The sequence below is a fragment of the Platalea leucorodia genome, assembly GCF_965183815.1.
Source record: "Platalea leucorodia genome assembly, chromosome: 9".
NCBI lineage: Eukaryota > Metazoa > Chordata > Aves > Pelecaniformes > Threskiornithidae > Platalea > Platalea leucorodia.
The window spans coordinates 30380135-30408040 of NC_138831.1; the positions used below are offsets into that span (position 1 = coordinate 30380135).

General features: G+C 58.7%; 1 protein-coding gene across 1 annotated transcript; it reads right to left on the reverse strand.

Annotated features, from left to right (window-relative positions):
* On the reverse strand, positions 1–27906 carry CSPG4 (chondroitin sulfate proteoglycan 4). Its single transcript, XM_082321344.1, has 10 exons — positions 27774–27906; positions 14059–14222; positions 9304–12885; positions 8523–9002; positions 7888–8064; positions 4043–4241; positions 3710–3844; positions 3392–3546; positions 2328–2511; positions 1–2029 (listed from the first exon to the last, which is right to left on the reverse strand). The coding sequence occupies exons 1-10, from the start codon at positions 27862–27864 to the stop codon at positions 117–119; spliced, it is 7080 nt and encodes a 2359-aa protein (XP_082177470.1). The 5' UTR covers positions 27865–27906; the 3' UTR covers positions 1–116.

A 27906-nucleotide genomic window follows, 5' to 3' on the forward strand; every position in this document is an offset into this window, starting at 1 on the left:
GCATCTGTGGGATGCCAGCTCCCAGGGAGGAGGAGGAGAGCTGGGAGGAGGTGGCTAGTGGTGCTCCGGGAGGGTCTGGACCCCCAGGTGGTCTCGTGGCCCCACACCTGAGCCCTTCACACCCAGTACTGGTTGTTTTTCAAGGGGGGGTTGGAAGTCCGGCAGTACTGGAGGAGCTCAGGGTCCGGCGGTGCCCCCGGACCTGTGCCCTGGGGCGGGGGACCCATGCCCTTGTCCTCCAGGGCATTGACAGTCGTTAGGGGGATGCCTTGGTTGGGGTCCGTCCTCCGGAAGGTCTCCTGGTCTGGCACGGCCCCGTTCTTGGCCTTGGAGGAGGGGGTGCCCTGGACATGGTGCTTCCCTGTCTTGTTGCGCTTGTGCAGGTAGAAGAGCAGGGGCAGAATGAGGGCCAGCAGGAGGAAGATGAGGCAGATGGGGATGATGATGCTGAACATGTTGGCCTCGACGAAGCTGAGGAAGGTGCCCCCCTCCACGGGGCTGGGGCTGGTGGTAGCACTGGGGCCCAGCCAGGCAGTTGGGGGCATGCCCAGCTCGCTCGCATTGGGGCTGCTCCGTGCCGTGCCCTGGGGCTGGGGCACCAGTGGCGAGGGTGCCAGGGGGGCTGTGAGCAGGGTGACGCTGTAGGCTTTTGAGGCATTGTAGGGCTCAATGCTGTACCCCAGTGATGCCAGAGCTGGTGGCACGCCGGCAGCCGCCAGCTCAAAGACAAAGCTGTCGCTCTGCAGGGGCTGGTCAGTCTCCCCAGTGTCCAGCACCTCCAGCCCCACCAGCCCTTGCTCCAGCTCGCTCTGGCTGAAGGCCTTGATCAGTGTGGTTGGTTGTCCTGTGTCCCTGGAGACCCTCACGAGACGGCTGCCACGGGGTGCCCTGTGGATCTTGAAGACTGGGATGCTCTTGGTGCGGTTGGCCAGTTCACTGGCATCAAGGATGCTGGTGTCCAGGAGGGCCGTGGTGCCCTTGGGCCACACACTGCCCGGCTGAGCCTTCACCAAGGCGCGGACAGTCACGTTCACCACCCCGGTCCTGTTGGCTGCCCGTGACATGGCAAGGAACTGGAAGCTGTCCTCAGGAGAGGTGAGGTCGGTGAAGGTGAACGTCACCTCTCCGCGGTCCAGCTGCTTCTGTGAGAAGCCCAGCACTGGCTTTCGGTTGACCTGCACTTGGCCAAACCTTGGGTCCCTGGTGACCCTGTACAGGGCATTGCCTGCCCCCAGCTGTGAGGCTCCCAGGAGGTGATGGTGGGACACCAAGGCCCTGTTCAGGTCTTGGGGCACCTCCAGCAGCACCGGGCTGGCAGCAGTGCTCACTGCAGGCAGCACCTCAATTTCCAGTGAGGTCAAAGTGGGTGGGTGGTGGCCATCGGAGAGGCTCAGGGCTAAGGACCCTGGGGCATGGTTCCCGGTGGCAACAAACACCACATGGCCTGCATTGACATCTGCTTGGGTGAAGCGGTTGATGGGCTCCTGTGGGTTGCGTGTGTTGGCCAGGTGGCCAGCAAGAGGTCTCTGGAGTACACTGTACACCATCTCCTCTGGAGACCCCGATGGGTCTGCTACATCCAGGTACTCCCGGGACAAAATCACGACAGAGCCTGGTGGGACCCGCAGCACTTCTTGCTGCTTCACCACCTGCGGTGGCTTGCTGCTGCTGCTGGTCACTGTTATATTGAAAGCTTCAGAGATGACCACCCCTTCCTGTGGAGGACGGATGGACTGCTGCAGCCGAGGCCGGAGCCAAGCCTTAAATCTGAAATGGTCATCAGAGACACTGTCTCCACCATGAGCATAGGCCAAGCGCCCCGTGGTCAGGTCTGACTGCAGGAAGAATGGCCGTGACTGCTCCACGGGCACACCAGCCACCAAGAGCTGCCCATGAGCTGGCAGCCCCGTCACCAGGAAGACAACATCATGTGCAGCCCTCTCGGGGACCGGGATTTGGCTTAGGAGGTTGGAAGCATCCAGCATTGAGGTGTCTATCTCTTCCTGTTGAGCCCTTGCAAGCTGGAGACCTGGGGGGAAAAATGAAAATGCAAAGGTCCGTCATCTCTAGGAAGAACCAGGATCTGCTGGAGAGGAGAGTGAGGTATAGTAGAAAAAGGATTGCAAAGAAATGGAGAGGGATGAGATGGCAACTGGGACTTGCACAGAGAGCCAGCAAAAGGATGGATGCAATTTTAGATGTTGCTTGACATAATATCAGAGCTTGTGCTTGGGTGGTCATTGGAAATTGCATGGTGGTGTCTTCTTCAGACAAACAAGCCCTCCTGAAGCTTGCACAATCCCCCCTCTTCTCCCTTCCTTCTTTACCTGCATTTCTCCATAGCTGAGTTGAGCGCTGGAGACACCTGGCCTCGAAGGAGATCAGCACGAGGAGGATGAAGGAGTCTGAGATGGCTGTGGGAGCGACCACACGGAAGCGGATGGCATCTTGGGTGAGCCAGAAGGGCTTCTCTGGCATCTCATGCTGGTAGAAAATCAACCCACTATCCACCTAAAATAAAAAAAAACCTCAATGTGCTCTGCTAAATGGCAAAATAAATACTCAGAGTGGGTGATACTATGTGGGAGATGGGTGCGTCTGTCTCATCTCTGATGTGATGGGTACTGTAGCACCAGTGGGGACCTTGGTGACACTGTGTTAGAGCCACTGTTTGTGCCCTGAGCTCTTGTCTTGGCCATAGGAAGGAGCAGCCAAGCCCTAATTAGGTAAGAAATGGGGATCATCACAAGCCATGGCATGGTAGCCACCATCGAGAGCTCACGGTGCCTCTCTGTCAGGATGTTTCTGTCCAGCAACTGGGGAAACTGAGGCTAAGAGGAAGGGCTGAGCTTGCTCAGCATCCTCCAAGACTCAGGCCAGGCTGCCTCTGAGGGGGTGAGCACAGCATGGGGGAGCTTGCAGGGTGGGCAAACCTGTGTGCTTCTGAGGGAGGGTCAGGAATAAGCCCTTCGCCGTGCTCTGCAAAAGCCTGGCTGTGTAGAAGCGTGGTAGCAAGGACCTGCTTGGAGCTGGGGAGAAAGCATTGTGCTTGGCTCTTGCCTTAGGCAGCAGCCAGGATGGCTGGGTCTGCAGCAGAGAAGTAGCCTAAGAAAAGGGGATTAACTCCCTGAGCCTCCTCCAGCACTAAATCCAAGGCTGGGGGCCATGGTAAAGCCGGTGCTGGGGCAGCAGCTCTTAATTCCTCTTAGCAGCCCTTGGCAGAGCTGGGAAAGTCACGGTGTGGCTGCAGCCTTGCTCTGCCTCCTGCCAGGGATCAGGTGCCTCTGCCCATGGTGGCAGTGGGGTTGGGCTGGGACCCCCGGGCTGTGGTGGGGGATGATGGAGGGCTGTGCCTTGGGATCCTGGGTGGCTAGGGGAAGCGAAAGCTCACCTGGGCTTGGGTGAAGTTCCTGATTTCCTCCCCCCGGGAGGTGCTCAGCCTGCCCAGGCGCGGGGCTTGCTCGATGCTGTAGTACAGAGCGGTGGAGCCAGCGGGGCTGTTGCTCACTGCCTGCAGGTTCTGGCTGGTGATGGGCTGCAGGGCACCTGGAAAACACATCCAGTACAGACTTCAACCCGCTGCCTCACGACCTGCCTGCAGCCTCTGCCACGGGCATCTCTTGGCAGCGCTCGGGCAGGGGGTGGTGGAAGGGTCCAAGGGCCCCATTTGCCATTGAACTGGGAGCAAGGGGAATGTGCCCATACCCACCTGGGCAGACGGTGAGGCTCTGCTTCTTGGCCAGGCTGATGAGGGGCTCTCTTTGGGCCCTGACAAGGAAGAAGTGCCCAGGAGACAGGTTCTCACCATCCCACAGGTCGAAGGCGAAGCCCCCATCCAGGGGTCCTGCAGAAAGCACAGAGCTGGGCATTTATGGGGAGCAGGGGGGCTGCAGCCCCCCATTAATCTGGCATGGTTTGGACTAGGGTGCTGCATGATGGGGTTAGCATCTGCCTTGGTGGCACAGTGCAACCCTCCAGTCACCTCCCCTCCTTTGTGCAGGGCGTGACGCCAGGGGGCTGGGGCACCTCAGTTCTGCCCTACCTTGGTGCACAAAGAGGATGAGGCCGTTGTTTATCTGGGCCTGGGTGAACCGCTGGACCTCAGCACCGGGCGCGGACCTCAGCACAACCTTCCCGTTGGCCGGGGGCTGGATGGAGTAGGTCACCTCCTCCGCCGGGGAGTCCTCATCCTCAGCACTCAGGATGTGGGGGCTGATGGCAGCTGTGGCGCCTTCTCGCAGCTGGGGGATAGGGAGAGGCTGTAATCCCCATGGGATGCCCCCAGCACTTCTGTCCCCTTCCCCAGCCTGCTCTGGACCCTGTCCCAGCTCAGACCGCTTTGCTGGGTGCCTGAGCACATCCCAGCCCAACAAGGATGCCTTGGCCATGTGCCAGGTGATGCCGCATCATCTGGCCTCTTCCCAGCCCTGTGTCACCCTGCACTGCTGCCGTGTTTGCCGGCATGTGCCGTGCCACTGGGTCTGTGCATCTGCATGGTGTGCGCAGGACAGAGGGGAGGGCTTGTGCCTCAGTTTCCCCAAGTGCTGGAAATGGAAGAAGGCACAGTGCTGGCGCGGCTCGTGGGGCTGCAGCAGAGGCTGTGCCTTTGATGCGTCTCTCCCCATTGCTCTGCAGAAGAGCTTTCTGTGGGGTCCCCAAGCCCTGAACTTGTTCCCTGAGCTGCTGCTGCGTACGTGATGACTGCAGCCCCGTCTCTCCCCAGATGGGTGTTTCTCCTAGCTCCTGCTCCCGGCAAAGCACCCTTCCCACCGCCCCCTCGCAAGGCTGCAGCGAGGCCACGAGCCGACCCAGCAAACCCTCCAGGAATGACAAGTATGCGGCTGACCTCAGGGCCACTGTGAAGCTTCCCAGGGCTGCTTTCCCCCCCCCCCCCCCCCCGGCCAGCGGTGCCCAGTGGCCCCCAGGGATGCTGCCACCCCAAAGCTCTGGCATCTCCCCTCTCCAGCTGGAGGCAAGAATTTTCCCCACTCCTAATCCTGTGCCGTATCTCAGTCTCGGCAGACCACAGGGATGAATCCTGCAGTGCCAGAAAGGTTCTGCCCACGATCCCCAGAGCTGCCTTTTGCTCTCAGGATGCCCCAAAATCGCAGGGTGCATGGATGGAGCCTTCCCGCAGCTCGTGCAGGGCAGAGGGGCAGGATGTGCTGCATCCCATGGCATCGCAAGCCTGGCCCGCATTCTGCAAACCCACAAGACAACCCCTGGGCGCTGGAGGAGCTGCTCAGCTGGCCGTGCTGGGTTAGATGAGCCCTTTTCTGCTGTTTTCTGCTGGCCTAACCCAAAACATTTCTTGAGTGGGTGTGGGTGCCGACAGTGAAATTAAATCCCTCTGCAGTCCCTGTGGGATGGTGGGAGGCAGGCTAGAAAACACAGCTTTGGAGAGTCGGGATCGGGGAAGCGCTGCTGGACACACGGCTGGTGCGGGAGCTGAAGCCCTCACCTCACTGAGGTTGTCCTCACCTCACCTCACTGAGGTTTTCAGGCTGCTCGCCATCCCCAGCACCCACAGCCAGGTCACTTCAGCACCTGGTGAAATTGCAGTCACACCTGGGGCTTGGTGCCAAGGAAAACTCCGCATGGTCAAAGCCCGGAGAGGTTTTTGCAGGCAGGGGGGACTGGCAGCCCCGGGGCATCGCTGCCCACTGGGGATGGGCACATGTCGTGGTTGGAGTGGCTTTGCTCACCACTGAGAGCCTGCACTTTTCGGGGCTGACCCACTTCGTCATGCTCCCCGTCCTCTCTGAATTATTAAAGCCTTCCACCTGGTTCCTGCTCTCACTTACTTGGCTTATTATGTTTGCTCAGCCTCCGTGTCGCCTCTGCTCTCTGGGAGAGCGTGCGAGGAGGCAGCGAAACAGCACCGGGAGCATGGCCGTGTGTTTTGGTGCAGCTGTGGAATCCTTTCTCTTCTGGCATCCAGCCATCCTTTCTCCTGATGCAACCCAAAAAGTTGCTTGGGGCAAATCTGCCTGGCCCTTTCCAGGGGGTTCCACTTCAGGGTCTGAACCCTCCCCGTTGTCTCCCCAGCCCTGCGTGGACTCTGCACTCCCCGGCGCTGGCAGGCACAGGCAGCAGAGGAAGGCTTTGTGCAATCTCTCTCCTGGACCCGGCCTGACCTTTAAACGCTGAAGTCATCTCTCGCCAGAGCACAAACACAGCAGGGCCGGGCCCCTCCTGAGCCCTGGGTTGCTTTAGCATTGCTCCTGCTCGGAGCGGGGAGCCTTTCCCAGCTCCAGAGCCCCTCCTGCGGGCAGCCGGGCAGCTGTGATTACCCCTCCCAGGGCCAGGGGGGATCCCAATGGAAAGGCGGATGGGCCGCTGCCTCAGAGTTTATTTTGGGAGCTTTTTCTTTCTTTTCACCCTTTTTTAGCATGGTGGCTGGGAGGGAAGGACATGCTTCCCTAAATGCCTTGCAATCACTGGGCTAATGGGCTGGCTAGAAATAAGGCAGGGAGGGAGCCTCCTCCTTGCTTTGCCCAGGGCTGGCTGTGTGCATCTGCCCGCACCCCAGGCAGGATGCCTGGCACTGGGGACCGAGCTGCCTGCTCTGCCTGCTTCCCCTGCCTCGGGCCCACCCTGCCAGAGCCAGCCCGGAGCAGCCCTTTCGGGATGTGGTTGTCCTCAGCAAGCAGGGAGGAGCCTTTCTGCCTCTGGAGTGGGGATGGGGGCTGCCGTGGGCTCAGCAGCTGAGGGGTTAACCTTTCTCTGTCGGGAGTGCAGGATTTTGGCACAGCTGGGGCAGATCATGGAGTCACCACTTAATGCACTATAAAAGGGATTTGCTGGCAGGAGGCTGAGTTTCCTGGGCTGGGGGTGTCACTGAGGGTAGCATGGGCAGGTATGGAGCCAGGGCTGGCTGTGGATGGGGGCACCCCCAAGCTTTGCTGGCAGCCTTGGCCCCTCTCCCTGCTTCTGGGTGGTGCCTAGCCCTGGGCAGGGCAGCCCGCACCCTCCCTTTGGGCATCTCCTCCAGAGCCCAGGCTCCCAGACACCTTCCCAAAGCCACCGTGATGATCCTGGTGTGACGATCCCGATGGAAGGGGCTGCTTTCTCTGCTGCCAGCCTGGGAAATCCTGGGATGGGTGAGGATGGGTTGGGGGGAATGATCCTGCCAGGCTAGCACTCCTGCATGTCTTCTAATAATTTCTCTGCTGCAGTTTTGCATTAGTGATCCTGAACGGGGCAGAGAGGTATCTGAAACAGAAGGTGGGACTTCCAGCAGCAAGTGAGACCTATCTGCTTCTGACTTTACTGATGTGGGCATTCGTTATCTCCTGCAACGCACGCTGCTGCAGAGGGGATGGGAAAGCTGGGTACAAGGAGAAGCGTGGGGGCTGCCTAATTAATTATTTCCAATCTGTACCGATGAAACGGGCAAGCTGCTCTTCGTGCTCCCGGGAATTATCCCGGGACCCGGGGAAGGGCGAGCAGAAGGGGGGAGGCGAGGAGCCGCTGCCGGCCTGCCCTGCCTGCCAGCAGGCAGCTGCCTGCCGCCGTGGCAGCCCGGCTCCGCCGGGCCGGTGGTGCCAGCGGGCCGGGGCGATGCTGCGGGGCGATGCTCCCACCTTGCGGGCGGATTCAGCATCGGCGGCGGGGAGGGACGCGGTGGAGGGGCGGGGGCAGCCCGGTCTCCGCCTCCTGCAAAGCCTCGCCCCGCCGGGAAACCCCTCCCCTTCCCCGGGGCCCGTCGCTGCCTCTGGTCTGCACCCCGGCTCTGCCGTGCCCAAATTCCCGGCGGTGCGAGACCAGGCTCGGAGTGGGTCCCGCGTTGTCCCCACGCTGGGCTGGCCAGCCCTGGGGTGGCCTGCGCTGAGCACCCAGGGCCCGCTGGGGTGGCCGCCCATCCCCGTGGCATCCCGCCCTTACCTGCAGGCCGGCGTTGACCCTCAGCCGGGGCCCCTTGGAGCTGCGGGGCAGGATGGTGATGAAGAGGGTCCTGGGCTGGCTCTGCCGGTCCACCGCGGAGGCGTTGGCCAGGAGGGTGAAGCTGTCGGCCTGGGCTCGGGGGCCGTCCTGCCTGTACTGGATCTGCTGGTTCTCCACCTGCAGGGCAGGGGCCGGTGACCCTCCTGGGAGGAGAGTGGCCACCAGCCCCGCTGGGGAGGGGACCTGTGCACCAGCCTGGGAGGGGGGAGGGAGCTGGGGACCTACTACTTGCTCTGGGTCATCCCTGCGGGATGGATCCTGCACAAATACAGGGAGAAGGATCCCCATGGGAAACAGACCTGGACCCTAGAGTGGGTGCTCTGCCTGCATTCCCACCCTGTATCCCCAGGGACATTTAAACACACCTTGGGGGTTGATGCATTCCCTGCCCGCAGGGCAAACCCACCACCCCAAACCCCTCCATCCCAAGGGCAAATATCTCTGATGGGGAGATGAGGCCCACAGTCTTCCCCAGCCTCCCACTGCTGTTGGGGCCTGGAGCCCACCCCAGGGCTCTTCCAAAACCCCCTGGGAAGGCAGCATGGTGGGCAAGTGGGCACCCATGGCTGCTCTACCTCGCTCCAGGTGAAGCTGCGCAGCCCGCTGTCCTCAGGCCGCTTGCTGTTCAGGAGGGTGCCAAACCGGGGGGGCTCGAGCACCCTGAACTCCATGCCGAGAGCTGTGAAGTACGCGTTGGGGACATTGAGAATGCCCGTGGAGAGGGTGATGGAGCCACCTCCTGGCACTGTGATGTTGCGGACGTTCAGGGGCACGGCAATGGGGAGCACGATGAGGCTCACCACCACCTCCTCCAGTGGGTCTGCACCGCTGGCTGTGATGTCCACGACAAACCGGTCACGCTCCTCCTCTGGCTTGGAGTGGAGGTAGAGGACTCTGCCATTGTTGATGTCCTCCTGGGTGAAGGACTGGATGGGGTCCAGGCTGGGCTGCTCATTTGAGTCTTGGCCATGCTGAAGCATCACCAGGAAGCCGGAGGCCGGGGGGCTGCTCACCAGGTAGACTATGTCTTGGGGAGGGATCTCTTCGTGGGTTACCTGGGAGTGTGGGGGAGACAAGGCATGAGTGGGGGGCTGGTGCCTGCGAGGCTGGGCTGCTCCACAGCCCACCGCTGTGCAATCGCCCAAGGCTTTACTGTAGAATGAGCTGCAAGAGTCACCTTCTTGCCGAGGCCATGCCTGAATGCCTCCCTCTGCCCCTGGGCAAAGCCTGACACAGGGACACATCCTTTGCTCTGGGCAGGTGGGAGTAAAATGGAGTCCCGCCAGTGGCTGTCCTGGTTTGGTGGCCAGGGAAGTGCAGCAGGCTTGGGGAATGACTAGAGAAGGGGATACTCACCAGTAAGTACTCCTCCTTGATCCCAGCCACTTCCCCCTGGAAGATGTGGATCTCCTTGTGGTTGACTATGTGCAGGGGGCTGGGATGGGTGCCCAAGAACACACTGATGGCCAGCGTGTCCTCCACTGCCACCTCATTTGCTTCTACAGTGAACTGGAGCTCATCCCGGGTGTTCCTGCTCCCATTGTGATGGTAGGAAATGTCTCCTGCTAGCAGGTCCCTCTGGGAGAAGGCCATGACTGGCTGCTCCCCTCTCAGCACGGTCCCCCACCTTGGGGGGGTCGTTATCAGGAACCGTATCTCTTCATCTGACCTGATGTCCATGTTGGTCTCCAGGCTGAGGACAGAGGAGTCAATGCTTCCTCGGCTGCCTTGGTGGATGACTAGACCGGTGTTGTTGACTATTTTGATGTAGGGGTCTGATGCTTGTACTTCCAGGAGGGCCGTGGTTTGGTGGAGGCCATCTGAGACCTGTAGCTGGATCCAGCCCCGGTCAGCCCCGGAATGGACAAAGAGGATCTTCTTCTTCCTCAAGTCATCCTGTGTGAACCGATAGACCTGGTGGTTTCTGTCATCAACGGACACGATGCTGCCAAACAAAATGTCCTTCCTCGCCAGCACTAGCTGTGTGTCGGAGAAGCCAGAGTCCTTGTCGGTGAAGGCAATGTCATCTGTTGTCAGCAGGTGCTGCCCATTGCGCACCACATTGAAGACCTTGTTCACCACCTGGACTGGGGTGTGGTCATTGACAGGTTGGATGGAGACCCTGAAAACACCTCTTACCTCCTCTGCATCGGGCTCAGCGCTGCCCTCGCCCTGCCTGATCGCTACGAAGGGGATGTCATCCTCCAGTGTCTCGGAGTCATCGTGCTGGTACAGCAGCCGGCGGTGGAGGATGTCATCATTGGTGAACTCTGTGATCTCCTCTCTGGAGGCCCAGCCATGGGACGCAGCCCAGGCCAGCCTCCCATGTGCTGGTCCCTCAATCACTTCGTAGAGGTAGTCCATGCTGTTCATGCTCTGTACAAACAAGTGGTCCTTGGAGATGATGGCTTGCCCCCCTTCTGGCACAGTCAGGAGGACATTGGTCAGGGCTGGTGCATCAGGGTCCCCACCAATGCTGATTGTGTAGGTATAGACAGGAGAGTGCTGCTCGCCAGCGTGGACGCGAAACTGGAAGGTGTCCTCAGCTTGCTGAGAGTTCCTGATGGTCGCGCTGTAGCTCAGGTGGTTTCTTTGCAGGTCATCTTGGGTAAATCCAAAGCCTTCGGTCAGTCTGTTGCCAAGCAGCTCCAGGTTTCCCTTTTTGGGAGCCTGGATTATCATGTAGTGGAAGGGGACTGGGGCAGAGTTTGGATCTTCCAACATTGCCTCCATCTCCTTACTGGTGATATTTCTGTGTCGCTTGTTCTTCATCTGGAGAGGGACCATGGTCCTCATCTTAATGGTGGCTCTTTTAATCCTTATGAGAAAGGTGTTGTTCTGCAAAACCTTCTGCCCCACCTGGACTTTGAATCTCAGCTTCTCCACAACATCTTCCAGCAGGTGCTCTGGGTCTGTGCTAAAATACTGGATGCGCCCTTGCTCCAGGTCTTGCTGGTGGAAGGACTCGACTTTTTTCCATTCCCCTCCCACACTCCCTTGCTTCTGGACCTCACCATACCTTAGAGGCTCTGTGAGGGCATACAGGATGGTGACCCGTTGTTTCACGGCGTTTGTCTCCACTGACAGGTTGGCTGTAGTAATGCGTGCAGCTGCTCCTTGGGAGATAGAGAGGCCAGTGTTGTTGTGCAGGCGGATGTCAGGGTCAATGGCGAGGATCCTCAGGGTGGCAACGGGGCTTGGGATTGTGCCGTCGCTCACCTGCAAGGTGAGCTGTAAGTTTATCCCACTCTGGTGCACGTAGACTATGTTGCCTGCTTCCAGGTCCCTGCAGGAGAACTCTTCGATGGGTACTCCAGGGTGAAAGTCATACTCCACATAACCCTCCTCCATCTGCTGGCCACCATGCAGCTGGAATTCGAGGTCATCACAGGATGTGTCATCATCTAGGACCTGCAGGATGTCTGTGGTCAGGTGTTTCCGTGTGTGCTTTAGGATTGTCATGTGGTTCCCATGGGGAAAGATCACCTGTGGGGCATCATTGATGGGGTTGATCATGATGGGCAACAGGTACATCTGCCCCTGCCGCAAGCACTCTGGGACCCCTTGCTGGGCAGTCACTGTCACCTCCAGCATCAGCTGGTCCATGGGCCCCTCAGAGCCATCGTGGACATATCTGACTTTCCGATTCACAATGTCCAACAAGGTGAACTTCCTTCTGCTCCTGGACCCAGGAATGTCCAGCTCCAGCTGGCCGTGCCTAGGGTCGTTGGTGATGCTAAAGAGGATTTGGGACTGCCGGATGTTTGCAAGGCTCAAGTCTACCGTTGGCTGGGCATGTTTCCACTCCAGATAGGCCGTGCCCCCTTCAGAGACAATGAGGGGGCTGACGTGCAGCAGCCTGCTGATGTTGGCAAAGGCAGGCGGGAAGCTGTTGTCTGGCTGGCACGGTTCTACCACCAGGCCTGGTGCTCCTGACCAGACATCTGGAGTTGGGGAGGTGGGTGCCTCATCCTGCTCATATGCCTCTTCATAGTCCCAGTAGTGCTCCTGCTTTCCACAGCCTGATGTGATGTCCTTCGTGATCACGGCATCTTGCAGACTCCTCCTCTGCAGGTTTATCCTCAGGTCCTCCAAGCAGCCAACAAACGAGTTGTTGGTCATGGTCCACACTGAGATGAAAGCAAGATGGTGTTCCCTCAGCCTTTGCAAAGCTTTTTCGTTCATACCTCCGATGAAGAGGTTTCCCTGAAGGTCCAGGTAGTTGTTGATGCCCCGGTTGGATGTGGATGAGGCGTAGTAATCAATCAGGATCTCAAACTTGTGGATGTCCGTGTAGACTTTGACATAGTGCTGTTGCTCATCGCTGATGAAGACGTTGTTGTGCAGGACGATGATGCCGTTCCCCTTCTCAACAAACCCTCTCAGGCGCCCATTGGAGATCTCCAGGTAGAAGAAGTCATTCCCCAGCCCTGCATGGTAGATGAGGGGTGCCTGGGTGATGCTCGTCGTTATCACAAATTCGATGGTTGCTTCCTCCCTTGCATCCCATGTGGGAAACGCAATGTAGGAGTGTGGCCCCAGGAAGCCAAAGGGGTCCTCAGGCTCCGCAGAGAACTGTGTGCTGCACCCTTCCTGGACTCGGTGGAAGATCTTGGAGCTGCCATCAGAGGACAGTGGGGAGAGGACATCCAGGCCGTTGAATGTCACTAAGTGGAGGCAACCTCTGAAGGGTGAGCTGGCCTCGGCGAGGTACGGCAGGTCAAGACTGCCTGTCCCGCCAGCAAAGAGGCCGTACTGGATGTCCAGCTCCCGTATGGGTCCTGCAATGTCCACAGAGCTGTTGAAGAGGCCGTCGATGGTCAGCGTCATCCTGCTGTCTTCCACCAGCAGCTCCACATCGTGCACCACCAGGTTATTGAGCTGCAGCTCTGCTGGGGACTGCAGCGTCACCTCCTCTGAGCCCAGCTGCAGCCTGGCCTGCAGGGAAGGACATGGAAAGTGCTCAGCTCAAGCAAGGTGTTATCTGTGGCACAGGAGACACCTCTCCACCTACCAGAAATACCTACTGAAGCATGGACTATTGCTGGGGGCTCACAAGTGTTGTGGTCCCTCTGTTCACTACTATTAGTCCTGCCCTCTTCCTCCTCTGTGCGTGTTCCTCCCTCCCCAGCTAGATCCCCCTGTGGGCATGCCTTCTCTGTCCTGCTCTCTGCATTTCTCTCCTTTTTCACTCTTTCTCAGCAAACCCCAGTCTCAGGGCTATTTCCCTGGGGTCCTCCATCTCCCAGTCCTGCTGCCCCACTGCTGGGCTTCCCCTCTCCCCCCATGAAGGAGCCCTGCCAGATGCTGGCTCCTCTTTCCCTGCCCCATCCTGCCTGCTGCCCTCCATCCCTGCAGCCTGGGCTGCTTCCAGCCCTTGCCTTGGGAACTGGCAGGGGAAATAGCAGGCTTTGCTTCCCCACAAGCAGCAGCCTGGAGCCTGCCTAAGTAGAGGGTTAGCTGGTGGACCCTGAGACACACGGTCTGCATTAGGGAGACCTCTGGCCAGCTGCTCACTTGCTCTCCTGCTTTGGTTTAGATGTGGTTGATGGCCCAGCCCAGGCTGCAGGAGAGGCAGGATGTGTGCCTTGGATGCTCCCTGCTCTTTTCCTTCATGGTGGATGCCAACACCACAATCACAAGAGGGAATTTTATTCTTCTGTCCCTTCCCATGCCCCAGCTGGGCTTGGCCCATGGTGGGATGGGGGAGTCTGCTGATGGAGACCTCTCCTTTCGGATCAGCTCAGCTCATCCCTTCTCTTCACTAACCCCTTGCACCCCGAGGGTGCTGTGCACCATGTCTGACTGTGCAGTGTGTGGGGTGCCGGTGTCTGGGTATCTCCATCATGCTCCCCAGCATCACCCTAGGCAGTGGGTGAGGAGCTTCCCAGCTGGAGCCTGTTCCTCTGTATTTAACTGATTCTCCCAAGATTGTGATCACTCTCTTAGTAAACTTTTAACATCCCCTGGCAGGGGTCTTGACAGCTCGGCTGTCCATGCTTGTGTCTGGCTCCATGGGCTGCTGCTTTCAGGTGCTGCCCCTTCATCCTTGCATGGGATGAAGCCCTGACCCATAGACCCCAGCCTGAGTGGGGATGCCAGGGTGCTAACCTGCAGGGTGCCGGCTCGCAGCTGGAGCAGGAGGTGGTCGGGCTGGCCAGCAGCCAGGAAGAGCAGCCCACTCCCCTGGCTGGTGTACAGCTGCAGGTGGAGCCGCACCGTGCGCGAGGCGTCCGCCAGGGGCATCTCCACGAAGCTGTCCCCGAAGAAAGAGGCTGGGGAGAAAAGGGAGAGGGTCAGGGAGGGAAGGACACCCCCCACAAGTCCCATCTGTGTGGGTGCTGTGAATCTGGAACCTCCTGAGCCTGTCCATCAGTCCTTCCCCTCCTGGGCTCCCCATCTGCCCTGGAGCCCAGCAGCCTGGAAAGACCCTCAGGGGAGTCTGTTTTCTGATTTTTCTAGGGGAAGGTGTTTGGAGTGTGTGGGTGCAGAGGTTGTGTTTCTCCTTGCCCACACAGCTTTTAGAGGAACCTTCCTTCTCGTTACGTGGCTAGGCCAGATGCAGTAGCACCTATCATCAGGCCGAGTTCCTGAGCATTAGGAGGCAAGCTGTTACCCTAATGAGTCTTTCCCACTTCTGTCACAGCCATCTCCCTTTGGAGGAATATGAACCCTTCCAGGGGTGGCTGTGTCGTGCCTTGGCTGGATGCCCCGGCTGGTGCCAGTCGCTGCTGAACAGAGGTGCTGTGTGGGAGCCCTGGGGATGCCGCTGGGTCAGCCAACACCATGCTCTGCTCCTCTCCCTATTTTACACTGCTTTCTAACAGCTCTTCATATCATCCAAACATTGCTGACGTTCACCCTGAAGGTGGCTGCTCTGTCAGTGCTGGCGGAATAAATGTGTGTGCCTGCGATCCATATGTGGATGTGAGACCATACGGAAACCTTGGCTCAAACAGGGCGCCTGAAGCTGCAGCTGGAACACGTTCAACGCCCAGTATACATCAGCCTTACAGGAACTCAGCGCAATGGCATGCGGTCATGAAATGAAAGACTGTGTCACAGGGCATACGCGGGAGAGGGCAGAATTAAAAGCACAGGGAGCGGCAAGGCTTAATTTTACAGTGCTTCTACTTTTTTGCTGGCTCAGTGCATGTGTGTGCATTGCACGCGCATTAAATGCATGTGTCTGCAATGCACTGCCACCCATCCTGGTTAGCTCCAGAGCAACCCATGGCAAAGTTAACCCTGCACTTGCAGGGTGAGGCATAAACACTCAGAAGACCCATAAGTTGTAAATATATAGGGAGAATATGTCGGGGGGGGGTGAACATGCACATTTTCAGTCCATATGTAGCCATAGCTGTAAAGCCTGCTGTGCTCGAGGTTTGTATGTGTGGAGCTTGCCTGCTATACTTTGCTATTGCACTTTTCATCATCAGACCCGTGTTTGGGTTTGGGGTCCCACATGCAGTTTGCTGAGGTGCCATGGGACAACAAGGATGAGGCTTTGGCATCTCCCAGCCCAGCATCTCCTAGCCCAGCCCCTGCTCTCTTTGGAGGAGGCAGGGATGAAGGCTGGGTGCTGGGATGAAAGCAGCCTCCTGCACGGAGAGGTCTGGCTGTAAACACCCATGTGTGCTCTTAGAGCTGCTTTTTTTCCTATTGCCCAAATTTCTGTGGGGCTGACCAGGGTGGGAACAGGCAGGAATCAGGCAGGCTCCCCCTGCTCCAGCAGGCAGGCTTTGCTCGTGGGATGGTGCAGCAAGTGAAAACCCAACAACAAGCAGCCACAGGCACAGAGGGTTTGAAACGAGCCCATCATTAAAGGTGACAGCGAGGGTTTGCCTGGCATGGGCAGGGTTGGAGCACTCTGCTTTGGCTTTTTGTATTTTCTTCTGAGCTGCGCTCTGCAGTGTCCCACATAGGGGATGCTCTTCTGAGCCCTTCAGGAATGGAGAGAGCTCCTTGTCCAGGCCCCACAAAAAATCATTTCCTGCCGCTGGCAGCAGAGAAAGTGTGTTGGTTTTCTCCTCAGGTCTGGGAGAATAATGCGGGTGTTGCAAGGACCATCACCCCACCCGCTCTAGGCAGGGAAGAAATGGCAGCATGGAAATATCTAGCACTTGCTTTAATACCGAGCCCTTTGCTCGGCGCAGGGCAGGGCTGCCAGTGTGCCTTACTCAAGCCTGCTCATTTCCTGGCCCTCGTGCCTGCTGTTGGCATGGGGCACTTTGGCTTCCTTGTCCTCTTCAGCCTAGCCAGTGACTCAGAGGAGCTTTGCTATTCTTTGCAGGGCTGTGAAGGGCTCTGTCCTCTCCTGACCTGCTCTTTCCTTTCAGTGGTCCTTGCAAAACCAGCCAGCCATGGCGTGCCTTGCTCGGTGGCCAAGGGTGGTGAGTGGCCCGCCAGGCGCTGCCTGGGGCTCTCAGCACCACCTTGTCCCAGCATTTGGTGAGCAGAAACAACACAGCACATTGAAAAAGGGAATTTTCCTCTTCCTCCTTGCACAGACACAGGCGGCCATGCTCAGGCCCCAGCAAGGCGTGCACACATGCATGCAATATATTGTGGTACCTAGAGACATCTCATGCACGTTATGTGCTGGCTCCCATCGAGGTTCCCCCATGTGTGCACGCTCTGTGCTCCAGTTCCCATCAGGATTTTGCTACGTTTCGGTTTTGTGGCTTCCCCTAATCCCAAAAATGTGCTCTTCAGATGGGCACTGAGAGGCTGCTGTCATGGGGAGGGAAAGTTTTGCCAGGGTTGGACCCACCAGCAGCTCCTCTGCCAGCCCAGGGGCTGGGCAGCATCTCCCATGGGTGCTGGGGATCATGTTTTGGGGCTGGAGGAGCCAGTTCAGCACAGCCAGCCTGTTTTGCAGCGTGACAAGGGGCAGCAGCTCCTGCAGCCAGCACATTTTGTCCCGCCTCTGTTCTCCCGAAGCTGCCAGAGATGCTTTTCTTCTCTTTCTCTCATAAAATACTACTAATAAAAAGTTACCAAAAGCACGGATGCCCAGGGGAGCAGTGCTGTTTGCTGGGGGAGGAAGGAGGGACCCTTGCCCGGCTCCAGGAGGCGCTGGGATTTTTCTCTGGCAGCAGAGCAGTGTGAATTACTGCTGTTTGTCTTCCCAAATTCCTACTTTATTTCAGGGCTGCTCTCCTCTGCTTGGCAGCCTGGCCGGGATGCGAACGCTGCTTGACCTGTGGCATTTCTCTTTCACAAGGGACTCGCAGCTTTTCACCTCTTTCTCCCCTCTTCCTTGCCCTCCACATTGCAAAAGATGCAGAAAACATGGCTTGCTGGATTTTGGTTTTTTTTTTTTTTTTTCAAATGCATTTTGCCCTGGAGGAGCCTTGGAGGCACAGGGTGCACAACCCTGACTGATCACTTGGATGGTGGCTCCGATTTGGGCATGCACAGAGAGGGCAGGGACCTCCCCGGGTACCCAGCCACATCCGCAGGCTGGCTGCATCACCCCATTCGGATGCACTCCTGTGATCCAAAAGCACCTTTCCCAGGTGATCTAAGTGTGCCACGATCACGCTATGGGCATGTCGAGACCCAAGCTGAGCCTCATCCCTGGATGGGGATGCCCGTGGGGAGCACTGGGTCTCCGTGTCCTGGCTGTGGGTCAGGGTGGGCACCCTGGCTGTCCCACTGGCCCGCGCTAAAAATAATTGATGTTCCCAGCTCGCCATGTCCCGCAGGAAATCGCTGCCCCTGCCTTGCCAGGCCGATGGAAAGGCGTTGCCGAGGCGAGAGGGGCCTCTGTCACAGTTTCCGAGCACCCGGCCAGCAGCCAGTAGATTATAGGCTGCGGTGTCATTTGGGTTTTTTTTTTTTTGCCTTGAAAAAAGAATGAGACGAGCCAAAAGCTCTGATCAAGGGGCTGGGAGTGAGGCCCCAGGCGTGCTCAGCTCCTCTCGGGGTCGGCAAACAAGCGAGGGCTCTGTGCGAGCTGGCGCTGCCCCGGCACCCATCCCGGCATCCGCCCCAGCTGCCGGCCACGTGCCGGGTCTGGGACGCCTTGGCCCTCTCCCTCTGCTCCTCCAGTTGAAAACACGGTGGGTTTGGCCTCTCCAATTGCTGGTTTTTGGTGTTCAGAGACTTTTTTTGGCACCCCAGCCCCTGAGCGAGCTGGCTCTGGCAGCCTGGGGAGCAGAGCCTGGTGCTGGGCAGCACCGCGGAGAGGAAGGGATCCCCATCTGCCCGGGGGGCTCTAGGCTGGGGGGCTCCTGGAATGCTCTGGGGCTCAGTGGGGCCGGTTTGGGCTCTCCTCCATGTTTTAACATCTCCGAACGCAAACTTCTCCCACCTCCTCCCCAGCACGTAGGAGGACAGAAGAGCCAACTCCCGGCGCAGGCAGGGGAAAGTGCTCACAAAGCTCAGCACAAGGGTTTGCAGAGTGAACCGGCACTGGACGCGAGGGTTTTTTGGAGCAGGGAGATATCTCCTGGGTGTGCAGGGGGCAATGTGAGCTGGTGGATGGATGCCTTCCCTGCCTGCAGGCTCTCACCCCAGCTTGGGGCATCCCCAGCCCTGCCCACGGGACAGTGTTTTGGGGTGTGCATGAGGAGGTGCATCGGTGCGCGGGGGATACAAATGAGTCCCCAAGGGGCTGCAGGGACTCCCATCGCTCTGCCTGGAGGAGGATGCTGAGGCCGAGGAGGAAGGAGCGGGGCAAACTCTGCCTGGGGAGAAGGGGCATGGTGCCGGGGAGGGACTGGCTGCTCAACAAGGCTTCATTCAGGCTGCGGTGGGGGGCAGGTGGGGGCCTGGGCTGGTGGCCTGTGTGTGTTTGCAGGGAGGGGACTGGAATTCATTAAAGCAGTTCTTTAATTACCGGAGTGGGTGCCAGGATTGCCCTGTGCAGACGCACACGCCCCCCTGAAAGGCCTTCTGTGTTTGCAGCCACTTCCCACCCCAGCCACACCGGTTTTCTGACGGTGGAAAAACAGCCGGGGAGTGAAGGCTCCTTGTTGCCCAAACAGCCCTGGGCTTGTGCGGCTGCCGGTGCAGCCCAGCCCGCCGGCTGCCCTCCTTCCCGCCTGCCGGACGATGCCAAACAGCGGCCCCTGTGTTGGCAGTGTGCCCGGTGCTGCTGAGCCCCCATCACTGGCATGGGATGCTGCCAGGGCACCCCACGGCCAGCCTGGTGCATTCCTCCTCTGCAGCGTCAGGAGCTTGTTTCGAGGCCCTCTGAGTTGTTTGGGGTTGTTTTGTTTATTTTAATGACTTTATAAGGTAGCGAGCTACCCATCGCCAGCCACACTGCACTGCACCCACCCCCTGTGCAAACACCAGAGGGGCTGGGGGGATGCAAACACCAGAGGGGCTTGGGGGCAGCTGTCCAGCCCTGGGGATGCTGCTTGGCAGCTCGAACCCCTCCTGGTCCCCCTGTGTGCATGAGCTCCCGTCCCTGCTCCCAGTGCAGGCAGGGTGGGCAGGACAAGCCCTCCTGCCTCTGCCATGGGTGGCCCCGGGCTTCAGCCTCCCTGATCCCAAGCCTGGCTCTGTGATGGCCAATGGGACCCACAGCCCCCCGCGTCCTGGCTGCATCCTGGGAGGTGGCAGGGCTGGGCTGTGCCCCAGTCCCCGTGCAGGGCGGGGGGGCCAGGGGAGGAAGGGATCCGATGGCCTTTCTGAGAAAGGCTTCATTATGTTATACATTCCCTTCGTTTTACGGCGTGGTTTTATTTATGGCCGGGGAAGGAAATGAGCAGCTTGCGAGGCAGGCTAAGGCAAACACAGCCGCTGCGGAGCGGCCCTCGGGTTTGGCTGGGGCTTTGCTGGGAGGGGAGGTGCCGGGGGGGGACTGGGGGCTGCTGCCTTCAGGCATGCCCAGAGACCCGAGTGGGTGCCTGGGTGCAGCAGGAGGGCTGAGCACCCATCTGGGTCTCTGCAGTGAGGAAATCCCAGTGTAATGGAGATGGGTCGCACATGAGCCAGTCTTGGGCTGCAGTGATGGCATCCAAGCCTGGTGGGGACCCCGGGGACGTCCCGCAGTCCCCCTCATGCTGGCAGGACCCTCCTCCAGGATAGGCTCAGGCATTTGGGCCAGGGCAGAGCCAGCCCAGCAAACAGCCCCTGCCTTGGGAAAAGCCTCTCCCTGCTCTCCTGCTCCTGGGGTTCAGCCTCAAGATTTATGGGGTAGGATGGCTTCGGCATGGATCCATCCCTATTGTGATAGCCCGCGCTGCGGAGGAGGGCTTTTGCTCTTTATCCCCATTTCCAGGTTTTATCCTCCATGACTCCAGCCGACGACTGCAGCTCCCACACCACAAGCCAGGGCTGGGCATGCTTTTCAAGCCCAGCAATGGGAATGAGAGCTCTGGTTCTCGCCTCCCACCCTCCACCTGGCCCTCCCTCGCAGCGGGGCTCCCCAGGGCCGGCGCTTTCCAGGAGTGCTGGCCAGTGGAGATTGCTGGAAAGCAGCACCCGGGAAACTGCCAGCAAAGCTGTGGCTGATCACCCTCCTCGGGGCTGCCGATAGCCAAGCACTTGCCAGAAGTGGCCGTCACCCTTGTTTTGGGTGCAGGAGGAGAGCCTCTGGGCTGGGGTGCTCTGCTTTGCCCCCATTCTGTCCCACTGGCCCCTGCCTCCTGAAGCAGATCATCCACCCCTACCTCTGGCTGCACTGCACTGCTTTGAAAACCTCCGCCTGTGTTTATTAATTCAGTTCCTCTCCCCGTTCCCCTGCCAGCTGCTCTCCCGCTCGCCTTCCCCTGGCTCCTGCCTGACAGCTTCAGGAGAAAAAAAACGCCTTTTTGCAGCCCACGGACTTTGGGGTCAGGGGAAAACATGCCCACTGCTAATTCTGAGCTGCCTGGGAGGAGGGCTTGCCGTATCATCCCATGTCCTGCCAGCCCTCGAGCCCGTGCCCAACATGTGTGCCTGCTCCTGCCTGCCTCCCCCATCCCTACGAAGCAGCGTGAAGGAGCTGGAGGCCATAAAGCGGGGTCCAGGAGGCTTGGCTGGAGCTCTGGAGCTCCAGCCCTCACTTATCCAGCGTGGTTTTACGATGATTCAAGCAGCCCTAAAGCTGATGGTATTTCCTGCGCTCTTCTGCTCGGCCAGATGCAGAGCCATGGAGGGGAGGGCAAGGGGCAAGGCACTGCCGCGGCCCCGGCCGCACATCAGCTGTGTCCCCCTTACAAAGGTCATGGTGCTTTTACCCCCAGGACGAGCACCCCCAAAGCCTGACGTTGAGCGGGAGCAGGGGTGGAGAGCTTTTAATGACATGTGGCTAAACGACTCCAGAGGGACTTAAGGAATAAGCCTGAGCTGGAAGCAGTGGTTGGAGTTTTTACCCTAGGAAGCAAAGCGGGGGAAGAAAAAGTGGGAGGATTTGGGGAAGCGGGAGGCTCAATGGGGCTTTTGTGCCGTCCCCGGCAGCGTGACTCAGGCTCGCTCAGACTCCCGCTGCCAGGAGAAGCTGGCCTGGAAATATTGTATCAGCCCCAGAGGACGTGGTTTCCAAACCATCCCAAGTCGGGTTTTGTTCTATTTTTTCCCCTTCTCTTTCTTTCTTTTTCTTTCTCCCAAACTGTCTCCCTCTCTCGCTGGCTGGCAGGTTTTCCAGCTCCACCCTGCGCATCCTGGCCCCCGCTCCCACAGCTTTCCCTACCCCGGCTCCCTGTCGGCCGCTTCCCACCCGGCAAGGGAAGGGCTTGCAAAGCTGCAGGGGGGGCACACGGTGGCATACGAGGGGACAATCCCAGCCAGCCCAGCTGGCTCCCTGGAGGAGCAGGGGGACCTTGGGGGAAGGCTGGGCTGGAGGCTGGGTTACAGGGGATCGGGGCACCCAGGGGGCACAGCCCACCTGCAGATCCCCAAATCCCATCCCTGCCCACCCGACAGGGCCAGTGCCTGCGCCTGAGCTGGTCCCCAGCCCTGGCAGAGGGAAGGAACCTTCCTGGGAGCTGGCGGGGAGAGCAGCAGAGTCCGGCCAGGGGATGCTCACAGGGATCCCTGGAACGGCTAGACGTTACCGGAGAGATCCTCGCCTGCTGTCAACAAACAGCGTGGCCGCCGCTGGAGAGGGGCCCGTCTCCAGCCGCCCAGGCTCAGACATTTCCCAGCCTCGCCTGTGTCAAACGGCTCTTGGAGTGCCAAGATGGGGGGGTTATCGGCCAAAGCTGGGGCGAGGGGGGGAACGTCGGGCACGAGAGGAGTGCACAGCCTGGCACACGGAGGGAGATGCTGAAGCTCTGCCAGGAGCTACCTGCCAGCTTTAATTTCAGCATCCAGGGGCAGGGAAGGAGCTTTTAAAATGTGCAGCTCAGGGTGATCAGGCCATAGCTGTGCTGGCAGGGCAGCACCGGCAGCATCTGCAGCACCCACAGCACCCCGTGCCCTGTGGGGCTACAAGGACCATGGCTGCGATGAGCTTTTGGTGATGCTGGGTGCTGCAAGGGGCAGAGAAAAGTGTCTCCGCACACAGGGAGGGGTGCTTGCACTGTGGAAGGGGAAAGAGGATATTTTTTGCTCATCTGGGGTTAACATGCTAAATTGTCTGCCTTACAGTTCTAACTGCAAAGAAAATGAATATTTTCTTTTTTTTCCCCTTTCTAGAACCGAAATCTCTGCCTTCTCTTCTCTTCTCTTCTCTTCTCTTCTCTTCTCTTCTCTTCTCTTCTCTTCTCTTCTCTTCTCTTCTCTTCTCTTCTCTTCTCTTCTCTTCTCTTCTCTTCTCTTCTCTTCTCTTCCCATGATTTCAGAGGTTCCCCTCCCCACCCTGCCTCCTTCTCCTCACCCCTGTTATCCCCCCAGCTTTTCCATCTATGAGAAACAAGCGACGGGGTGATGTTTATAGAGAAAATAAATGCCTGCTCTATTTCTAGCACGGGAAGGACGTATAGCTGGCCGCGTGGGGCTGTGGGGGTGTGGAAGCAGGCGCACACATCCCCTCCCAGGGCTGCGGGGCAGGACAGGAGGCTTTTTGCAGCCACATCTACCTCGGGTCAAAACTTCCCTCTCTCCTCCCTGGCTCCCAGAGGAAATGACCCTGGCGGGCCCAGAAATTTCTGTGGGATGGGATGCACAAAAACCTCGAAGCCCGGCTGAAGCCCAGCCAGAGGCTGGGAAAGGGAATGGGAAATTCCTCCTGACCCCCCCCCCCCGCTTTCTGCCTGTGCACTGGGGAGCACTGGGTGGGGCTTAAGGCATGCTAACAGATGGGGAGCACCCATTAACATGCCTGGGGATGGCACCACAGGCAGCCAGGGGCTCTGACCCCAGCCCCGCCCCCCGCCCACCTTTCCCCTGCCTGCCCACAGCCAGGAGGAAAAACAACCACCAGAAAGCCAAGATTTGGGCAAAAGAAACAGCAGGGATTCATGGGGGCCATCCTGAGCTGACTCACAGCCCAATAAGGCTTCTTGGACAGCCAGTGAGTCATGGTGATGGATGAATGTTACTTTTCTTTCTCCTTGGCTTGGAGGCATGTGATGGGACCGACCACCTCCAACCCATGCTGTTTGCCCCATGACTTTCTCCACTCCCATCAATTTTTGGCAGTGCCCTCCCTTCTCCGGGATGCTTTCTGTCTGCTACTGTCTGTCTGTCGGGCTGTCAGGCAGCCAAAAGCAGCCATTGGGCGCAGGGCAGCTCCCAGAGGTATTGCACAGAGCGACACACAACTGGCGCAGGCGACACACCCAGGGAGGAAGGATGGAAAATGGGAATTTATCACCCTCTTGGATCCAGAGCACAGGGCGTAAACATCTTTCACCCCACCTCGCTGCCGGTTGGTAGGAGGATGCTCGGAGGCCCTATTTGGTCTGTCCTGAGGATGAGCAACAGCTAACAAGCAACAACCTGGCGGCAAACCTGCATTCTCCCCATCCCAGGGTTGGGAAGAGCTGCAGCAGTCCCACTCCTCTGGTTTTAAGCCTGCCTTTGCAGAATCCAGAGCTGCCCTGGCTCTGGGCTCTGCTTTGCAAAGCAGCCCTTGGCTTTGCCACAAGGCAAAGTGGGTTCTCTGGTTGTGGCACATTAACAAAAAGCCTCAGATCCATTTGCAAACTTCAGAAGTAAAATGAGCATCATGCAGGCATGCCCGCTCCCACTGCAGCAGCTCAGGGAGAAAGATCATAACACACTTCTCTTGACCTCAGTTTTTCTGTTACATTTACCCTAGAAAAGCTTGATGGGGCATCCCATTGACGTGTAGCATGGAAATGTGCAACCAAGCACCAGGCATGATGCAGATAGCTTGGGAAAGGGCTCGTTTGGGAACGAGGGGTCTCTGACAGGCAGCCTCCTCGCTCCGTGTCTCCAAGAGGTTTGGAGATACGGGGAGGTGAAAGGGCTGGTTGCAAACCAGGTTGTGCTGTATGCAGACCTGCCTTGTACCTGCTGGGGTGACTTGGGCACATGGACATGGCCTGGGATGCCCCGGCAAGACCCGAGAAGTGTGCAAATATGAGTCAGGGAGTTTCTAGGACTTTCCCAGCTGAAGGCCGGGGGTGATGCTAACGCTCGGCGAGACTGGATTCCCAAAAAGGAGACAAGCCAGAGCCCGGCCCCTCCAGGCACCTGGAATGGGCCGAGGGAGCAGCCCCTGGGAGCTGAGGCTGGGCTGAGCCAACGCCTGTTGTGAACAGTCTGTGCTTTGAGCTTTATTTAGGCACACAGACAGCATTAGCCTGCTGCCTCCAAAGTCCTGTTACTGTCCAGCCTTCAACCTGACGTTCGTTCCTCCGGGTGAGCTTAACCCTGTCCTGCGATCTTGGAGGAATGCACTTATATATTTGCCCGCAGCTCTCTGTTGCTAAATATAAAAGTGAGATGAGAATATTCCTCCCTGATTCCCACGATACCGGTTTGCATTCTCCCCCCTTTTTCAGCCTTTTTCCTGTTCTTTCCCATCAGCTGGAAACTTTTCCAGCTGCTTGGAGCTATGACCTCAAAACATGTGGCGCATTCACAAAAAAGAAAGTTTGAATAAATTGGTTGGATTTCCAAAAGTTGAGGAGAGGAATAGCCGAGGCGGCTCCCTAGACCCAACGACCCTGGGTAAGGCAGGAGGGGTCCCGGCCAGGTCCCCTGGGGCAGACACCGTTCCCTGCCCATGAGCAGGTACTCTGCACGGGGCAGCCATGGACAAGCCGGGGTCACCCTCACCTACCCAGGACCCCCATCACCGCTGCTGGGAGTCCACCCGAGACTTGGGGGGTCACATTTTTGGCACTCCCTTGCTGGAAGCTCGGGGTGAACGCTGCTCACAGGGACGCTACGCATCCAATTCCTTCTTCTCCCCGCATCCCTCCTCATTACAAACCCCCAGCGAGAAGGTTTTTGGGGAAGGGGGAGCTCAGCCTGTGCGTGACCTCACTGGGAACCGGAGGAGAGCCAGGCTGTCTAAAAACAGTTTACTAAAGCTTCACACTCAGATGTCAAGAGGACAAGTTTTATGAGCGTTTTTTCTTTTTGATATGATCTTGTATTTGTTGATGTGCACGGTGACTCTTTCCATTTCAGGCTCGGCAGAATGCCTGGGCCCCTGAACCTGGACTTGGAGGAAACACAAAACATGGGCTTCACCCCTAAAAACGAGCCTGCCCCAGCCCTGTGCCTGGCGTGCTGCTGATGGCTGGTGTGGCTCTCCCTGATGGGGATGGAAGGATGTCCCAGGGCAGGCAGCACATGGGAATGCCTCGCACCAGCGCTGGTGGTCTCAGTAGGGATTCTCCCAAGGGGATGGGGCTCGCAGGAGGCTGGTAGCCAGACCTGGCATTGTGGCTGGCACATCTGCTTCAGCCAGGTGCAGAAATAGTCTCCAGCATCAGAAAAAGGGTGTAAAACCCTTTTCCTTTCCCAGCTCCGAGGGTCTGTGCCAGGCAGATGCCCGTTGATCCCTGGAGCTGTGCCCTGGCCACGGGTGGTGTTACCTGGGGGGAATCTGGGAGTTGGCAGGTGCCAGTGAAAGCCACGTGCTGGTTTTTGGGGTTGCTCCAGCCCATTCACCATGATAGAGCTTGGGAGTGCCAGGACAGCCCCGGGAGCCATCCTGGACACCCAAGTGGGCAATGGTTCCACGTGGTGAAATCCCTGCCTGGGATGGAAAGGTCAAGGCTGGAAGGAAGAAGACCACTTTGTTCATTAACAAAAGGGACCTTTTTTCCACTCAGCTTGCCAGGCATCATCATATTTTGATGCATGGAAAAAAAAGAAGGAACAAGGCAGGAGGGAAGGAGAGAAGCGTGTCCCCGGAGGCCACCTGCTTGCTGGGGAGGGAATCGGGACAACAAGGGACCTTCAGGGATCTTGCAGGTGCTGAGGGCCACAGGGCTGGGCCCTGGGATCATCCTCTTCCTCCTTGAATCGACACAGGCTTGGATGCAGAAGATGGTTGGGGAGCAAAAGACCAGAGGTGGTCAGTAATTCCTTTGCAAACTGCTTGGACAAAGCAAGCTCCTGCCCCACCACTGGTTGGAGTCCTGGTGCCCAGGGAGGGCTGGGGAAGAGAAACTGCTCCATGAGATGTTATATTATTTTTAGGGTGAGTTAGGAGAAAAAAGTGCTTTTTAAATCCACTTCACTTCTGAAGCTGTGGATGTTACTAACCCAGTGCAAGTGGTCAGTTAGACCCCAAGCGCAGCTTGGACGGTCGGGCTAAGGTGCAGAACTGTCCTGAGCAGGATGAGACCCATGTCCAGACCCCGCAGAGCCTGCTGAGGCTCAGACGATCGCAGGTACATGCATCCTGGAGCAGGGGAGGGAGCAGGAGGCAGAAAGCACAGGGAGGAGGCGCAGGGCGGGAGCGGCGCTGCGGGATGGCCGTTAGGATGCTGCGGCAGGGAACACCACCATGCCAAGAGCCGTGTGGTCAAACCTGACCACTTCTTGGGGAAAACTGGACATAAATCACCCGCTCTGCTCCCCACCCAGCCTGTGCCCTGCAATAACCCCTCTGCCTGGCTCTGTCCCTGTGCAGCAGCCAGCGTCCCCTGCCCTCCCTGCTGCCTGGGGCCAGCCTGTCCCGAGGCACTGGGGCTCCTTCTCTTGGTGGAGACCCTCAGCCCCGGACAGACCCTGGTGCCCCATCACCAGAGGGGTGATCCTGCACCCCTCTGGGGCTGTGCTGGCAGGAGAGGCAAGCCCCTCGCCCCATGCACCCAGCCACCCCAGGCGCACAGGACAGACAGATGGAGCAGAGCTGGGAGGTGACATACACCCTGGCAAACGATGCCCAGCTCCATCCTTCCCACTGGCACTGTCCAAGCCCCCGCTCCTTGGATGAGAGGGGCTGCTCTCACAGGCAGCTACTGTGGCAAGGCCAAACATGGGCAGGGAGGGCTGGCTCTCCCTGCTGGGGCTGCGGAACGTGCCCATGCTCTGTCCCCATGGCACGGGGCTTTGGCAGAGCGGGAAGGTGCCTTTCTCCCGTGGGCTGCCCATGCTGCAGCCCAAAGCCCTGCGGCTCCTGCATGCATGCATGCAGGGAGCGAGCCCCATCCCACCCAGCACCACGTTTGTGGGTGCCCCTGGGGAAAGCATCAGACACAGCCAGGGTACACAGCGCCCTGAGAGTCATGGTGGGTGAGCAGCCCTGCTCCCTCACTCGGCTTTCCCAAAGGGCAACCTGGCCCAAACACCCTGCCTGAAAACAGGCAGCTGCCTCTCCTTGCTCCTGCCAGCTTGGCGACAGGTCCCCCGCACCTCAAGGAGGGACAGCCTGCACCCATGGGTGCCCACACCGCTCCCTGCTGGGTGCCCAGCCCTCCCAGCCCACCCCATGCACCCGAAGCCGAGCCTTATCCTCCCAGGTTTCTCACCGCTCCATCCCCTGGGTGGGCTGGCGGGACGGGGCTTACCTCCGGCTGGGGGTCCTGCGCAGAGGGGCAGCGGCTGGCAGGCCAGCAGCAGCAGCAGCAGCAGTGTGGCAGTGCCACCTCGGGCACCCATGGTGTCCCCTGGGGCTGGAGCAGTGGCTTGGGCTCCGGGCAC